General features: G+C 37.9%; 1 protein-coding gene across 2 annotated transcripts; it reads right to left on the bottom strand.

Moving 5' to 3' along the window:
• Positions 1-300: 300 nt before the first annotated feature.
• On the bottom strand, positions 301-18,150 carry PLK4 (polo like kinase 4). Of its 2 annotated transcripts, none has more exons than XM_026107560.2 (16): positions 17,883-18,150; positions 17,212-17,307; positions 16,333-16,428; positions 16,124-16,238; positions 13,045-14,077; positions 10,858-10,958; positions 8,830-9,203; positions 8,284-8,388; positions 7,767-7,869; positions 7,143-7,292; positions 6,103-6,233; positions 5,262-5,353; positions 4,727-4,865; positions 2,754-2,894; positions 1,737-1,843; positions 301-923 (listed from the first exon to the last, which is right to left on the bottom strand). In XM_026107560.2, exons 1-16 carry the CDS (start codon positions 17,910-17,912, stop codon positions 824-826), a joined length of 2,913 nt encoding a protein of 970 aa, XP_025963345.1. In that variant the 5' UTR covers positions 17,913-18,150; the 3' UTR covers positions 301-823. The 2 variants fall into 2 exon arrangements, with proteins under 2 accessions (XP_025963345.1, XP_064366748.1); XM_064510678.1 differs by lacking the exon at positions 17,883-18,150 and adding an exon at positions 17,789-17,858.
• Between the last annotated feature and the right edge of the window lie 242 nt (positions 18,151-18,392).

Raw genomic sequence — 18,392 nt, 5'->3', positions numbered from 1 at the left:
CTGCAGTGTTGTAGTTTACTTTTTTTAGTTTGCTCTAACCTTTTAGTCAGCTATTGCCTAGAGAATTATAAATATTCACAAAGCAACATCCTGTTTTTCAATTCAGCTTTTTAGGAAGTTGGGAAATTAGAAGCAAGTTTATGCAACAACTGTATACTGTCTATCCCCAAACTTCACCCACCCTTAGAATCCCAAGGCAGGATGCTCAGTGATATCAGATCAGCTCTATTATAGTTTAACTTTTATACTTAAAGGAAAAGGCTCTCAAACCATCATTTGATTATGAAATGAACCAATAGATCTGGACAATTACCACTGCATTTATTTTTTTTTTTTTTTATATATCAATGCTTGTGCAGGGAAGTTAAAAGCTGCTACTACAAAAATAAAAACATAAAAACAGCTATAAAACATATACATATTTACACATTACTTGTAAGACGTAAAAATACAAGTTATTTACAAGTACAAACACTTGAACAGCACAGATTCGTTCTCCTTGATTGTTGGCACTGAGTAAGCAGCGGGGGAAGAAAAAAAACCAACACAATATTGACTTAGATAATTTCCAAGAAGTTGAGGTTACGTAGAACTTAGTTGCTCAACATTTCACTTGAGCAAGTTCATCCATCATTGAGGAAAAATATGCATTGTAAGATGCTTTTCCAGCAATTTGCAATACATAAAGCAACCCTTCCCTTCCTAACTTTTACCAGCTTTGAGAAGAATTTCTCCATAGTCTGAGTAAAATCAGTCACTTTACATGAATGCCAGTGAGTGATTTTTATTAAGCTGTCACATCCAAAGACCTGCTTTGCTTTAATTAATGGGAACCAGCTGGATTAGTAAACATCACAAGAATAGAAGATAGACAGTGCAATTTCTCTTTGATGTATTCTGGCAACTTATCATTTTCTCCATACCTAGAAAGACAGATAAGAATGCAGAGTTTAAATCCTTTTAAAAATTGATTTGACTTCAAGGCAGTATAATTTTTTCAAAATTGGGCTGTAAATAGGCAAATCACTACATTAAGTAGATGTAAATATATCTAGACACATTCATTGGAGCTTGAGAGCTCAAGTCCAGGTCCCTCTTCTCTATGTGTACTTAACTGAAACAGTATTTCAGATTAAGAAGGTAAATATCTAAAAATGTTTAAGTCTGAATAGATTGTATATTGCTGTATTGAACTTTGCACAAAGGAAGCATGTTACAAATATAGCCAGAGAAATGCCCAGTGTCCAAAAGACATCTAAAACTTGACCCGAGATCTCCAGATCTATGCATCAGTTATGCTATCTGCTAGCATATTCCCCCTAAACCCTTAATATCTGGGGAAAAAACAAACAAACAAAAAACCACAACACACACACACAAAAAAACAACGAAACAAACCCAACACCACACACAAACCACCCAACACCACACACAATTTACAACCCCTCCTTTCTTTTAAATACTATACATAAACAATGGCTATATTGTAGATACCAACTAATAGATCCACTCAGTGGTTTTTTTATTCATTTGTTAGCCAAAGTTCAGTCAAAGCTTTGGGTAATTCTTTTGTTTATTCATTAAGTTTACACAAGCTAACCAGCTAAGAAGTTATAGAAAAGTTAAGTTTTAATAGTAACAAAACAGATGAAATGCTATCTATGATGTTTACCATATGTTTTAGAGTCTCATACTGAAAGAAAGCTGAGTTATTTTTATAGCAGTAATAGGCTTACCTGGTTGTCTGGCCATCTGGAGCGGTGTACGTGATAGAAGAAACACCTGCCTGTGCTACCAGTTGGGATCCATCATTAAACTGAACCCATACTGCTCCACTGGTCAGCTAATAAAAGAAGTTGCATTATAGTATGAAGACTTAATATACAAGATGACACACCTGGAATTGTTTGAAGCTGAGCTTTTTCAGAATTGGAGCAACTTTGGTGTCTAGGTCAGTCTTTCAATGATTAAAATTGTACATGTACTACTTTGAAGTAAGCAGTAGTCTCAAGAATTGAACTGAGCTTCCCAAGGTCTCAAATACCCACTTTTATTTGTCTTTTTCAAAGGAATTAAATACAGAAGTACCTTTAACTTAACAGCTCGTAGAGAAATTATAAATAGAGTTGAACATGAAATAGAAGAATTGCTTTGGGGCAGTTCACAACTACATACATTTTAAAGTTTATATATAGTTTCATAAACTGTAGTTTGTTCTTTGCTAGGACAAAAAGCTTATTTTATCTAGAGTGCAGAGAACTTACTTTCTAAATTTCAACCTGTACTGCAGGAAAGATAAGAAAGATGGGTTTTTATAAGGAAACAGTTTTTCCTATCAGATAGGCAGATTTACTCTTCTTGCACAAAATTGGTATAGTTATTAAAAACATTTTGCCCCAGCACCCTTGCTTTTAGAGACTTTTCTCCACTAATCCAACAGCTTTAGTTTTTACTAGATTCATATTTAAATGAAGGAACTGAATAGGCAATAGTAATTACAGTAAATTTGTGATAAACAGAATTGAATAACTGAACAGTTATTTTGGTTTCTTTTACTCATGTAGTTCACCATAGTATTATTTTACTCCCTTATTTGGGAGGATCTTTCCACCTGTCAACTTTCAGATTATTTAAACTGACTTTAAACTTCATGTGTAAGCAATGCATAAAGTTAGTGATTTAAAAATTACATAATGCAAGTTTAATAGGAAAAATTAATGGAGTTTCCTACTTTATCATTATTTGTTACTCACCTGAGAAGCCCATCCAACATTTTTCACAAAGACAGATTTTAAAAGTTGGGCTGAATTTGGACTGCATTCCTTTTGATGAACAGAGGAGCACGTAGTTTCAGTAACATTAGTCATAAATGTAGACTTTTCATATGATACCACCTACAACAAGGAATGCACAGTATTAGCAACCTTAATATGAAGCACAACTGATTATCTACTAAGTTGGTCAGTTTTTACCTTCTTTAAAGTCTTCTCATATGTACAGTGAGATTTAGCCTGTATGCTTTATGTAACAGTGTTATTAAAAAAGTCTTCATCTGATTTTCTCTATATTGAAACCCAGGATTATGACAACTTTTTCTACTACTTCCCCATATTCAGAGAAGAATGGCTTTCTCAAAGCAGACTTTCTACTTAGCCTTTTTTTTCCTTGTTTGATTGTCAATGAAAAAATCTCTGTCCATCTTCAGAAAAGTGTTCATGTCATGTTACGTTATAAAATAGCCCTCATTTAGATAACAACTTGGCCAATATTTTACAGAAATACGGGCATTGCTACTACTTGAAGACTAGAACATTGACCATTTACAAAGTAGAAATACAAAGCACAAGACATAGAAAGCACATTTCCCAATTGTGCTTGTGATGTGGGAGCTTATATCCAGAAGAACATTTCTGATAGAAGGGGAAAGAAACAGTTTTATCATGCAGTTCTACAGTATAGTCTGTTACAGTTGATCACTTTTGTCTCTCTAAGCCTAAGAATTACAGAGGATCAAACAGAGAAGGCCTTTAGGACAACAGTATCACTGTCTAGGAAAACCAGGTATTCTTAAAAAAAAAATAATAATTCCACTGCTCAGATATCTCTTCTGATAGTCAAAACAGAGATGAGATGTTGTACTTAGTAATGTTTAAGATTCATAGTTCAGTGAAGAGATGGAAGTTAGAGGAGGTCTCTGAAAAAGATTGGTCAGGAAAGAAAAGGAAATCTAAGTAACTACAGGAACCTGAAAGAAGGAAGAGGCTGTACCTCACAATATACATTTCAGTTCAAGTATAAAGCAACTGACAAAAATGATCTAAAGAGTAACACAGAAAGGTAATGGGGTATTGTGTTGTTTTCCTTAGAAATACATACCTGAGAAGAGGAAGTAAACAGTGATTTCTGAAAGGCTTAGAAAGCACAAGCATTTGCTGTATGGCAAAAGAAGAATGAGTGTGAACACTTAACCCTCAAATTTGAGCTCTGGTGAAGGGTAACTAAGTTAACAGAAGGAAAAAGAAAAAAGCAATACTAGTTCTGAAGCCCTAAGGAATTTTTCTTGCCAAGTCCATTTCAATCAGTTGAGAACTGGCATACTCTGCATTAAGAACACGTGCTTGAGAATTGAAGAACAGCGATGCAAGTCCATGCAAGTTCAACAAACTTAAGAATATATAAACCCAGCGTGCTAAGACCCTAATGTAATTCATTCAGCTGCAGACATTGCATCAGGACTGTGATGTAGCAGTTGAAGCTTGGGAGGCCCTTTTAAACAAGCTAGATGAAGTTGCACACAAAGCCTTGTTGGCTGTATACGTGTACATGCATATGTACATGTATGTAGACAGACTTTTTTTTAAACTACCACTCAATTTCAGAACAATGGCAGTAAGTGCTCATATCCTTTGTGGCTGCCATTTGATATACAGGCCTGAAGGTGTATCAGAGAGCTCGTCAAAACAAGTCAAATACAGTACTGTACAACATGAGAAAACAATCCAAGGTATGTTTCTAGGGGACATCTGTTATAAAGTTTTGAAGGACATAGATGTTTCAGATGATCTTAAGTCTAGATATTAGCTGAAATGAAAGTTGACATTTCTGGTCAGTATGCTCACAAAAGGCTAGTAAACCTAAGTCTGTAAAAATCCATTAATTTAAATAAAACAGTAACATTTGAATTCCTATTGACCATCAGTCCCACTGTGTGTCCCTGTGAACTTACAGGAGTAATGTTTGGAGTTTGAACTGGAGTAGAACTGGCAGCTATATTTCCATCCAGTGCCATAACTTCTTTTGTACAGTTTGCATCATCTAATGATGGAGGTGCTAAAGCTTGTGGTGATTCAGTATTGCCAGGTTTTCTGGGGAGGAGGAGGAGGAGAAAAAAGATAAATCAGGAAAAGGCCTTTTTAAAAGGGAGTTAAAAAAAATGAGGAGACCTAGCTTTTCTTTTAGTTTATTACAGACCATATGAAGCACTTGATGGCACTACTCTTCTGCAGACTTCAGTTTTTGTACACACTAGTTGTATGTACAGATTCATTTAAGCTACCAGTCTCAATCTGCAAATTTTGTCTTCTTATTAAAGGAGTGTTTGCAGGTCCAAAATAGGGTGTGCATACAGGCTGTCAAGTTAATTATCTTTCTAATGACTGTGAGCTTTAGTTAAGAAGCCCTGGCTTCTACAAACATCAGCTGCAGAAAGCTGGTTAGTATGGTTATTCAAGTGTCTAAATATTTAGTAGTGACACTATTACCTTCCAACAATTATTGGAAAAAATGGAACACCTTCACTCCTTTTCTCTTCTTCCAAAACAGCAGATTCCAGTGCAAGGCATATACGATGTCCCTGGAATTAAAATGAGCATGTTACAATCTTTAATTGAAAACAGTACAAATATTTCATACACGTTCAGTGTGGCAGGTGAACCTGCACAAGGAAATGCTTTCTGTGATAGTAGTAAATACTGATAATCAATGCACTCGTGAACCATGAAGACGATCCGAAAAGCTATACTATAGCAAGACTTCCCCAGTAACTTCAGCACATCTGGGATTGTGCTCTTAATGACATCCCCTCACCTTTTAGTAAGGCACTAAGAGACCCTGGATTTCTGTTCCAGAAAAATAATAGAACAGAAGGAAGGCTGAATAGGAAATCTGGAGTACATTTTTTCTAATTCCCAACTTCATAGACATAATAATTACTCTTGTGACTGCTAATTGGGTGACATGAAACACGAGAAGGAATGCCTAGCAGGCAGGCTGGCCCCTGAACAACTGAGTATGTTTTTTTTTAATTATGTAAAGCAGCTTTTTGTGGTGATTTAATCCCTTCACCAAACAGGCACAGTTGCTTTATACACCACTGAGAATTTATTCTCTATCAGGCTTCACTGCAAGAGAGTATTATCTCTACACTGCTATTTGCTCTTTAAAAAAAAAAAAAAAAAAAAAAAAAAAAAAAAAAATACCTCCCCTCTTATCACTAAAATCAAAAATATGATGAAAAGCAACTTGGAAGCACTTTTGTGAAAGAAAATATGAATTTTCAGAAGGTTGCTTTCTACTTAAAGAGTCCTACATTAAACCATTTACCTCATTTGCATGATCCATATATACTTGTATTTCCTTCTTCACACTTGCTTCACTTTCTCCTTTCAAAGTGAAGGATTTTCCTGATTTTTCAATAACACGAGTTATACCAGCTGTCTTGTGTATCTTTGCTCCTGTAGAAGAGAGTTCTGAATCTAATTTGTGTAAAGTATCAGTGTCTATGAAATACAGGTTTCTGCCATTACATTCTAGCAGAATGGGTCTGAGTTAAGAATTATTGTAAGAATAAAATCACTGCTTGATGAGTTCTGTGTTTAGCAGGAATAAAGAGCCACTTAAATTGGAACTGTGATATTAATGAAATGCCTTTGATGGCAACTGAAGATCACTAGTAAAATAGGTTGAATAATGCATTCATTACAATTTTAAGAACTGCCTTTCCAAATTTTAATCAGAGACAAAATTAGCATGTCTAACAGCATTGCCAAAATCAATTAAGTAGGATTTATTAGTATTTGCGTATGGTTTAAAGACAGACTCTTTTTCTTCCAATAGCTGTACCACAGTGGATCAGAGCTGTTATTTATGACCAAAAAAATTGGGGGGAGCTTAAGTTGTCTTTGGGTATGCACATGGCAAATCACAAACTAGTTCACAGTAGTCTACAGTGAGAAAGTAGTAGTCAGTGCATTCTAGTTTATCCAAGGTAGACTTGGAGAAGACAGCTGATCTCTTCCTTCAGCCAGTGTTCTCAGTAATATTATTACCTCAGTAACAATGGAAAGCTTGGACCTTCTCATTTTAAGTAAGTAACTATCAAACACAGATAGACGCACTCACAAAAGAAAACAAGGTAGGGGTTAATACCACCTTTGTAATATGCATTCCCTGACAAAGGTTATCAATAAGGAACTAATGAATAAACTGACTTGTGGGTGCTAAAATTAAGGCCAAGTGGCAAACCCTCAAAATTCTAGTATTTTCTGTAGCCTGAAGTGTTCATTCGTATTTGGCAATATTTTAGTGCAATTTTGATAACCGGATTTAACTATTAGCATAAATAGCAAAAATGGAGTACATACCATCATAAAAACAAACTTCAACATCTGCAGTGGGTGAATTTTCCATCAACATGCACTTGGCATATCTTGTATAGAAGGTAACTTTGGGGGTTTTTGTTCTCACCAACTGTACAAACTTGGCTGCATACTGGTATTTTTTCCAGTACTTTTCTAAAAAAGAAGAAAATTGAAAACATCCATCAGAAAGTCAGATTAAATAGTTTCTCTGAGTTGGTACACAGTGTTTAAACTATCTGTTTTATTTTACTATTACCTAAAAATTGTGAGCAATCTTTAAGTACTTTACAGAAGCATGTTGAAAGAAGGTGAGTTTATTTCCACTCAGTTTTCTGAAAGCATTTATCTTCAATAGCTATTTCTTCAATTAACATAGTTCAGAACCTCAACACAGGAAAGTGCTGCAACTCCATATAGCCTCCATATGAAATTGCTTCAACCTGCAGGGTTACACTTTCTTGTAAAGTTTCAAAAACAGTTTCCAGTTAAACTGTAGTTTGAATTTTATTCTGGAAGGAGTTTTATCCTGACTATCTGAAAAGTAGTGTTTAAAAGCTAATATTAGTCTCAGAAGAGACATTTAAAAGGACATCGATCATTATCAGTTTAAAATAAACTTCATGTTACCTGGCAAGTTGTCAAAGTTATACATACAGATGTCTTCAGGAGGAGCAGGAGGTCTGTCATCAAGAAGGAAGCCTCTTCCTTCATTTGGATGATAAACTGCAATCTACCAAAAGAGTAGAAGAATTGTTTATAGTTGCGACTTACTGCAGTACTCCCTACTTAACAGCTATGGAAATAAGTCACAGTTTAGGTAAATTATGGTAATTGTGGTAATTGATTTTAACAAGTGCTCTGTTCCTCTTACGTGATTATTGAACAGCAGCAGTTCTTAGCAATGCTTCACTTAAGTGAAGTCAAGCAAAGTCATAAGTCCAATTTTGCTCTGAAGTGGTTGCTTGCTACCTATATTCGTATGGCTGCACTATGGACGAAAAGAGAAATTTGTCGCTATGCATATTTAAACATTGCTTTTTCAACAAATAGTCACTTACATGAAGATTAATAAAGAAAAAAAGTCTTCAAAGAATAGAACGTTAAGTACTTAATATGACAATACAGAAATCCAAAATGTACTTACCACATTTCCATCACAAGATATTCTGAGAACTTCTTTCACAAATTCTTGTGAATGGTGTTCTTTTAGAAATTCCATACATACTTCCCCATTATCTAGAATGCTCACCTAAAACATTAAAAATACAAGTTAGATAAAACAACAAACTTACCTTTTGGCAGGATGAGACAGCATTTCCTTCACAAACACTTCAAAAAAAAGGGGGAGGGGGGATTTTTTTCTTCCTAGCACGTACTGCAAAGTTATAAATGCTTCCTTCAATAACTTTTGCTATTAGTGCTGCTAGAAGAGACTGCTTCAACATGACTGAAGGGTGTAGGTCTGGCGTGTCAGGGTGTGGCTTCACCAGTAACAAAGCAAACTAAGAGCCACATGAGCCCTATTATAACCAGCACATAACAGCATTCTATACACAAAAGCTATGATGCATACTATTAATATAACTTTATATCAGAGATTAATTTTATGAAACAAATGTCTCATAAGTGCGAGTGACTTTAGACAGATTCACACTATATTTAAACTCTTTCAATTTTAAGAGATACATACCACTGCATTTTTTGTTTTTTGCCTGATCGGTTTTAGCCTGTGAGCACTGAGAGGAGATACAATGCTTCGCAGCGTAGGTTTCTGATGTACTGGTTGTTCTTTGCCCCAGGCTTGGTTTTGTTCTGAAGTTGGCTGAAGACCACAGGCAGAAGATGGTTGAATTTTCTCAGATTGGCAGAGAAGTCCAGAGGTATATTTCTTTGGGTTTCTCTGGTATATAAAATGTGGGCAGTCAAAGGACGCATCAGGACTCCTTATATCTTTTAAGGTGTTCCATACATTTCTTGATGCATCTTGCTGTACACCCCGATGATACCGAAAGCCTCCATGTGCATTACTGTTGCCAATTATGTCTGCAGGTGGTCTCATCTGAACTGAAAGCAGCATAAGAATATGTTGTAGATTCAAAGAGTCACAGCAAGAAAAATGCTATTTTATGTTTTTAAAATCTTTTCAAAGTAACATTTTAGAAAGCCTAAACGAGTGGAGAATCTGATTTCTTTAACCTTCAATCTAAATTGTTAGGTACTGATGTCATAGTCTATCAATATCAGTGCTAATAGAATTCCAGTGCTAATTCCAGCGCTATTTAAAATAACATGTTACAAGATTTCCATTAAGGTAACCATTAAGATGAACATAAATCATTTTGCAAAAACATGTATCCACAAGAGACACAGATTTCAAATATATACTTAAACAAGAATTAATCTGTTGAAAGATGGTTAACTTGCCATTCAGATAACCAATAGGACTAAGCTTCACTTAAGTTTTAAGCTTAGCAAACTGTAGTATTTTAGCATCAACTGGAGGTTTTAGCACTCAAAAGTTAATTTAATTCAAACTCTGAAGTCCACATTTTATTTCCACTGTCACTCAATAAAACAACCTGTTTCACATTTAATCTTCCTATAATTGCTGCTCTAGTTTTGATATTTAAGCCTTTTATCAACTTTCTGCCTCAACCAAACAAGTAATGCACTCCTGCCATGATAGAGAACAGTTGAGAAGGGACCAAAAATTAAGTAGGATTATAGTTGAAATACTGCATATTCAGACCATATGTCATATGATTCTAATTCCTGGTAGATGGGAAGGGAAGGAGTCCAGTAATATCAGAACAAAAAAGCCCAGAATTAATTTGTGATTTAATTTTATGATTAAATTACATTATTTGCAATTGATGTAATATGATGCATGGCAAAGAACACCTCCCTCCCTTCTGTGTCTTTTGTCCTTTCCTCCACCCCTCCTTCTGCAACCTCATCATCTTTCTCATTCACTGTGGCCCCATTTTCTCTTAAGGTTTATTTGCACAGTTAAATAAAAGGATCTGTTGAGTCACCTGCCAATTTTTTGTCATTTATACATGCTTAGAAGCATTTCAGGTCACAACTGACTAATTAAGGCAGATTCTATGATTGCATTTTCTTGTTTGTGCTTTTTTTTTTTTTTTTTTGCTAAAATTACTGAAAGACAGAAGAGTGACTTTGTTTTAGAAAGCTAGACATTCAAATACAATGTACAATTTCATTGTTCTTTCGAAGGCAGTTATATCCAGTTGCTTATACTAACCCAGCAGCTCAGGACGAAGAGCACCTACAAAGCTATCTGAAATTAATTGCTATTGCAGGAAACTAAAATCTTATAGCTTAGTCCAAAAGAGAGAACAAACCACAATGTTTTCAGTGGCACATTACTTGCTTAAGAGTGATTCCGCAGACAAGTGATGCTTGAAGTCATTGTGCGTCTTTCAGTATCTGTGTCAACTTTTTTCAGTGCCACATTAGTTTAAGGTCTCCTGTCTCTTCATTCATAAAGAAAAGTCTGGATCTACAGTAGCTTCTATTAACATCCAATCACTGTTATTTAGGATGCCAGTATTATATTCCAGAAACAGTTATTTTGCCATATAGATATCCCTTCTGTTACAGGTATAAAGTAAAATTTAGAAAAACCACAAAAACATTTACAAATCACTACTCCAACTTGAATGCAAAAAATATATAGTCAATTAATAACACATACCATTTGTTTGCATGCTTCCAAGCCACTGCTGCATTGTTTCAATCTGGGACTTCTGCTCTAATAAACCAACATGGGGCTTCATTGGACAAAGATAATTTGAGCTGCAAAATAGAAGTTACACAAGATTACATTGACACTTGCACAACAAAAGCTATGATATTACAGCTGCAGAAACCACGTTTTTTAGAATGTTTAAGAAAGGTGGAATTTTGTTGTTCTAGATGGCATAGAACATGCTTCTGTTTTCATGAGTAATGTTCGGCAAGTGAAGTATAAGAAAAAACACTATTTCCATGAGTAATGAAAAGAAAAGTTATTGGTAATCTTTAGTACAAATTTAAGTCTGTTAGTGCTCATTAGCAGACTGTCAGAAGTCACTTAAATAAGAAACACTGTTGATAATGCTGCCAGCAGTGGCTGTCCTTGCATCTCATTCTCAGTCCACAGAATAGGAAACACCCTCAGAGAAGACTGAGGAATGGGACCCATGATGCCAATGGATATCACTTAGTATAATAATAAACATGCAGTTGAAATCTATAGGCAGTCTTATTAAAGTAATTTATACCTTAGTATAAATTTATACTTAAATTAATAAATTCATACTTTATATATATATGAAATATAGCAAATCACAAGAATATATTTTAAAGATCTTTTTCAGCTTTTTAGGGTGTGATATGTAAATTGCCATAGGCAAACTTGAGATATAATCCTCATATTGAAGAACAAAGCATCTTTAATTTATTCTGGGCTAAGAGCATACACAGAACCAGTTACTGCAGAATCATTGATCTGTTGTAAACTTACATTAAGATACCATGCAGTATTCTATCTCCTCGGCCTGTGCTTTTACTTTATTTTTATGATGGTCACTATATTAGCAGCAGCAAGGACTCTGTTATCACATAAACAAAGCTACTGTGAAAGCTACCTATAGACACAAAGTGCTTCCCCTGCAGTCAAGCACTTATAAAAGAAATAGCACAGTTCAGTTAATCCCCACTCATATTAATACTCTATCACATTTCCATATATTCCATCTCTGTGAAATCTTGGGGAATACCAGGAAGCATTATGTTAAATGTTTGCATTAAAAAATAAACAATGTATACAAATGTTACCAAACTGGATGTAAAAAGAATGCATATGCTCATTGAAATTGTTGAACTGAGGCTTACGTCATACCTCTGAAGATGGTCAAGAAAAACCTTTTACTTCATTTACTCTTTCTACAGGGCAAAGTACTCATTTGCATTTTTATTGAAGGGATTAGCAAAAAGAAAAACAAATATGAAACCATCAGCCAAAGTTGACACTTGTTAACATGGAAGAAAATACAAAAACTAACATATACAATAGTCCTTATATTTAAATAGGAAAATGTTCTTTGATATCCCATTTATGGAAAAACTAAAGCAATACAACTTCTGAATGTACACAGATCAAGTGCACCACAAAGAACAGTTCTTGTTGCATAACACTACACAAAAACAGCAACACAAAAAAATTCTAGCATCCCTTTTAAGGTTTGACACTTGGAGAGTTGGAAGGTATAAGCTGGGAAAGTCCATCAGTGTGAGAAGAGACACCAGGATTTTCATCCACAGACTATAGCTAAGGATAAAACTAAGTTTCAAGTAGTTATCTTCCAGTGTCATTTTCTCTCTTCAGCACAATGTTACCAGTTTTTTAAACCCATCACCTAATCTTGTACTTCAATAATTTGTTCTTTCCCTTTATCTTGTCTAGAGATAAAGCATAGTTAAAGTGAACTGAAAAAAAAATTCTATCACAGCAGCAAGTAAATACATTGATAGGCGTACTTTGAAGGCCTTCTTCCCTAATCCATGTCTCTTCTACATTTATTAACAATCCCTGCTGCAGTTACCATAGGGAATGAAACAACCTGCTGAGGAGGGAAATGAATAAGTAGCAGAGTATTATCAGGATGAAGAAAAGCTACAGTCAGTTACCTCATATACTGCATTTATGAATTTTGGGATAGGGACAGTGGGGAGGTAGACTTCCGCATAGTTACAGCAACAATTATTACCTTCTCCTATTTGGTATTCGAACTAAAACTGTAGAGACTTTTGATATTTACCACAGCTTAGTTCTACAAGAATTATTCATTAAATGAATAAGGCAGCTCTAAACTTTGTCTTAATAAAAAAGAATTCTTACTGTGGTTGATCTTTCACAGGTGGAGACATTTGTCCTTCAAAAGAACCAGAACTGCTCGAAGTCTTCTCCTTAAATATTTCTCCCATATCAGTATAGCTGCTTGCAGGTGAAAAGCATTCTGCATTTTCCATTGCTCCTACTCTGGGCTTGGAAAGCAGTTCCATAGAGTGACATCTCTCCACATCATTTGCTATTCCTTGAGTCTGACTATGGGATGTGCCAGACCTATCAGAAGAATGGGCTCTTCGGAGATAGCGTGAATGTGGCCTTTCTTCAACAAGCTGCATGGCTCTTCCTCTGCCAGGCAGACCAGTTTCTTTTCCCTGAGCTCCCCACTGATTACAAGAACTGCTTCCATCTATGGATGAAGAGTTACTGGAATTCTTATTTTTAGGAAAAAAAGTAATTTTATTTGGGAGTGGCTGTCCAATTAATAACTTCTTCTTTTCCTTCAAGCAACCACTGGTACTGATGCTAGAAGAGCCTGTAAAAGTGGTAGAGATTGTAGCATTTCCACTGTCCATGGAATCCTCTGAAGTTCCCGAATCTTTACTGCGTGCAGAGCTGCACCGGGACATAAAAGGATGATCGAGCACAGAGGAAAGACTCAAACGATCTGCTGGATTTTTTCGGAGTAATTTATGTATAAGGTCTTGTGCCTCTCTTGACAAAAAGGCTGGCATTTCATAATCTGCTAATACTACTTTATTCAGCGTGTTCTTGACTGTGTCAGTGTCAAAAGGTGGCTTTCCAATCAGAAGAGTGTAAAACATACAGCCCAAAGACCACACATCAGATTCAAGTCCATGTGGACTCCTTGTGGCTATCTCTGGAGAAATGTAATTAGGAGTTCCACACATTGTATAATGCTTTTCATGAGGCATTTTCAACTGAGTTGCTAGACCAAAATCAGCAATCTTGACATTCATGGTATTGGTGAGTAAAAGGTTGGAAAGGGTGAGGTCCCGATGCAATATTCCATGAGAATGAAGATACAGCATACCCGTGATAATCTGATGCAAGAAGTGTCGGGCTGTCAAAATACAAGAACAGATGTTTTAGTGGTATATTTGAAGTCGTAGTCATAAAAATACTAACTTTGAGATCTGCTGTTGGTCTTGCCCCCCCTTTTTTTTTTTTAAATAATGAAGACATTACAAGGGTATTTAAGTGCCATGCTAATGAGATTAGAAACGACACTTTTTGCTTTGATGCAACTTTTAAGCAATACAGCACAACCATGTTCTAAAACAGTCCATAAAAGAATGTTCTGTAATGCTGTAATCCGATTTCCTTCTTTGTTAACAGAACAACCTAAGACAGACTGGAAATATTTTAAACTGGCCTAAGCGTTTTCTAAAATTAACTTCTAGAGAATTTAAAAAGTGAAGTTGCTCTCCATTTTCAGAAAGAGCAAACACAAATCAAGCACTTCAGTATGTGCAGTTCATAAAATATGAGAGGCAATTTGGATTTTTTTTTTTTTTTAATCATTAGCAAACTGGGAAGGCTGGCAGTATTTCAACTTTTAGCTTTACCTTCTATTTTCATGATACTGGGATAGATTTTCTGCTCTAATAAACTAGAAATTCAGGGAATACTCAAGAGTTTTAGCTTAGAGCAGGAATAACAAAACCTCACCCAGACTGAAACAGCATTGTTTATCATGCTGCAGTTACAGCAATTGTAAGAATCATTCTTCTAGAGCAAGCAATTTACAATCCTTCTTCCACTCTTAGGAGAGGTCAAAGACTGGGTAATAAAGAATATTAGTAGAAACCACTCCTTAAAGGAGCAGTCTTTTCATCCAAATCAATGATTTAACAGCTTTCAGAACTAAGGCACCTTCAGCTGGACTATTTCTGCTGCAGCAGATCTGGATTAAACAGATTTTTTTTTTTTTTTTTTTTAAACAACAGTATCCCTTTAATCCAGTTCTGTGATCTAGGTTCAGAAAAATCTGTTTACGCAATAGTTTCATAGAATTAGATTAGAAATTGATAGAGAAGCAGGTAAACTGGAAGAACCCGTGCAAGTGCTGACCAGCACAAATTCTGGGAGCTGTAGGGGCAATAACCACAGAATCCAGACTGGCTGGAACCAGAACAGCTTGCTTCTGGCTGTGCCCTAAAACACTGTACATAGTAACTTGCTGTGCTATCCCTTGATTCACTCCTTTTAAATTGTGCTGTTCTGTTTAGGGTTTCAGTGGTCCATGTCCTAACTGAAATTCTTTCACTCTTAACTGTGAGGAAGTGAAATGCTGGTAAATTTGTAAGTGCGATTAATTGTTCTAGGCAACACTTCTCAAAACACTATTCAGAAGACTAACAACCAATTTAAAGAATTACTCTGACAATTAACTCTCAATGTAAGATAGATTTTTTTTTAGTTTTAGTTCAGTGATCTCCATATGAAACTCAGAGCTAAAACCATACTAAGGTTTCTCCTCAGCTGTCAGTCCTTCGAAAATTCTAGACCATGTGTCAATTGGGTTATTTCATTCTAGCATTTTACATGTAGCTTCTTAAGGTCCGAGTTAGCAAGAACAGTTAACTGCATTACTTTTATTTTCACACAGACCTTGGAATACATTAAATATTTCCAATGATACCATATAAGACAAGTTAGAATCTGTAAGGTTTTCTAACTGGTGACATGTAATACAGTAATATTGAGGTGAAGAGGTACAAAGATAACAAACCTCAGAATGAGAAGGTGCCAGTTTTCCCATAGGGAACGTCTCAGACTTAAACTACACTTTAACAAAGTAATTTGGTGTATAAAGGTAAGCTCTACCTTAAGATCTTTGATGTGTATTTTTTTTTTCACCCCAAGTAGCACAAGTTGCTCTAAGTGGCTGAAGCAGAAACAAAAGTATATAGAAATTCAAGTGAATAGATGTAATCATAATTCATCTCTAGATTAATCTCAATATTATCACTTATCACTAGATAATAGAACTAGACAAACTGTTTTGGAGTGATAGCAGTTTTTAAATATTTTCACTAGAATTAAATATTTATTGGATAAGCCAAAACACTGATGCAAAAAGACAGCTGTCTAGAAGAAAGCTCACCTTCTTCTTCTGAAAAGGGTTTCTTTCTGTTCTTTATGTATCTGCTCATTTCACCATTGTGACACATCTCAAGTATCAAGTACACATAGTTGCTATCTTCAAAGTAGTTATAAAGCTGGAACATAAGACAATGAAAATGTTAAAATATTTTGCAGACTATATAGTGAGTCATGTATGCAGTCTTCTGTAGAGAAATACATGACTCTTACCTCAAGTATAGATGGATGCTTTAGCTGGCAATGTATTTTGACCTCATTTTGAACCCTCTGTACCATTCCAACTTTGTGCATGGCTTTTTTATCTATCTGAAAATGGACCACAGAATATTTTTAAACATTGCAGCACTGATTAGGTACATGTTAGTTTCAAGTGAACTTGAAGCTTTAGATATTCAGTGTATGTTTGTTCAAAAACTCTTTCAAATATTAGTGAACTTTCACATAGCTTTACCTACTACATGCTTTTAATGCACAAGTATCTTACGAGAAGTGGAGGAACACACAATTGTTCAAAAGCAGACAAATGTGAACTTATTTAATACTAATTAAAAAATTTCTCTTACATACTTAAACAGAAAAACCTAATTTCTAATTTTGCCAGGCAGATATGCTAAATATGGTTAGTGTTTTTTTTTTAAAAAAAAGTAGTTAAATAAAAGTATTTTCACAAGTTGTGTAAGACAACCTGGCAGCAGATAACTGTGAAAAACTAGCTTCATTCACAAAGAAATTGTTTTTCTAGGCAGTCATGCAAGCTTTCAAGGCTAATACACGTGTTCAGGACCTCTCCAGCCAAATGGAATCCAAATCAAGTTTTTGTGACCACAAATTTCTTAATTAGAATTATGGGTCTGCCTGGCCAGCCAGGGTGGAGTATTTGAGCTCAATTTCTTTTAATGGCAACGTGAACATTCCCATTAATTATTAATACATACGGTCTTTCTGTTTGTACTGCACCTTTCAGGACAGAGTCCCAATCTAAACACCAGTTACACAGCAACAAGCAAGCCAGGCACTAGTGCAGAACCGCTAAGCCGAGCCCCGGGCTCAGTCTCCCAGGGACACCGCATCCCCGGCTGGCTGCCTTACCATTTTGATAGCCACTTCCAGACCAGTTTTTAGGGATACTGCTCTGTAGACCCCAGCGAAGGAGCCTTTCCCCAGGAGGTTCCCCACCTTGAAGTCCTGTAAGGCGAACAGAGAGCCGCTGTCAGTCCCAGCCCACCCTCCCTCAGCGCCGGACAAATCGGCAGGCGCCCTCCTGCCGGGCCGGGCCGGGCCCTACCCGGACGGAGGTCTCGGCGGCGCGGCGGGCGGCGGCGGGGCCTCGCGGCAGGCGCAGCCCCCGGCGCGGCATCCTGCTCCCCGCGCGGCGGCCGGCAGGCACTGCCGCGGCCGCTGACCGCGCCCGGCCGGCGCGGCCGCCTTCCCGCCGCCTCTCCCGCCGCTCCCGGGGGGCCGAGAGAGCGGCGAAAAACCCGCCCCCGGCCGCGGCTGCCATGGCAGCGGCTGGGGAGCTGCCGCCGCCCGCCCGGCGACCAGAAAGCGCCTCCGCGGCCGCGGTGGGGGGAGGAGCCGCGCAGCGTCCCGCCGGCCGCCTCCCACAAACAAGCCGCTTTCGGGGGCGGGGGAGGGGGGGGGGAACGAGGCCCCCGCCTCGCCTCACCTCTTCCTCCCTCTCTCTGTCCCGCCGCGGGCCCGGCCAGTGCCGCGCCGCCATTTGGCGGCGGGGCGGGGGGAAGGGGGTCTCCGCTCCGCACCTCGATTTTCTCGCCGATGCAGGTCGCCATGGCGGCGGCGGCCGCCGCTCTCCGCGTGTCCCCGCTACAAGTCGTCCCACGGCTCCCGGCGGCGGCGGCGGCTCCCCATCACGGCGCCCGCCTGCGCCCGCCTCGCCCCAGGCCTGCTCGCTGCCGGGCCCGGCGGGGACTCCCCTGCCTTGGCACCTCCATTTTGAAAAATCGCGCCGTTAGCGCCCCCCCGCTCCAGGACGAGACTGCGTCTGACGTAATCACGTCACGCTGACGCGCCCGTGGCGCCCAGGCAGTGCCTGATGGGCACTGCGCATGCGCTGGGCGTCGTACCTCGCAGCCGTTACAGCGGGGGGGGGGCGCTGCGCATGCGCTTTAGGGGCTGGCTGTGCTGGGGGGGGTCTGGAACGTATCGTCCGCCGACCGCGCGGGGCTGTGGCGCGGGTTCCCTTACTGCCAAAAACAGCTCGTTGTGGCGGCTCTGCGGTATCTCCCCTCTGAGGAGGGACAGTCTCTGTG

Source organism: Dromaius novaehollandiae, chromosome 4 (assembly GCF_036370855.1).
Source record: "Dromaius novaehollandiae isolate bDroNov1 chromosome 4, bDroNov1.hap1, whole genome shotgun sequence".
Lineage (NCBI taxonomy): Eukaryota > Metazoa > Chordata > Aves > Casuariiformes > Dromaiidae > Dromaius > Dromaius novaehollandiae.
Note: the sequence above shows the minus strand (reverse complement) of the source record. Positions and strands in the feature narration are given on the sequence as shown.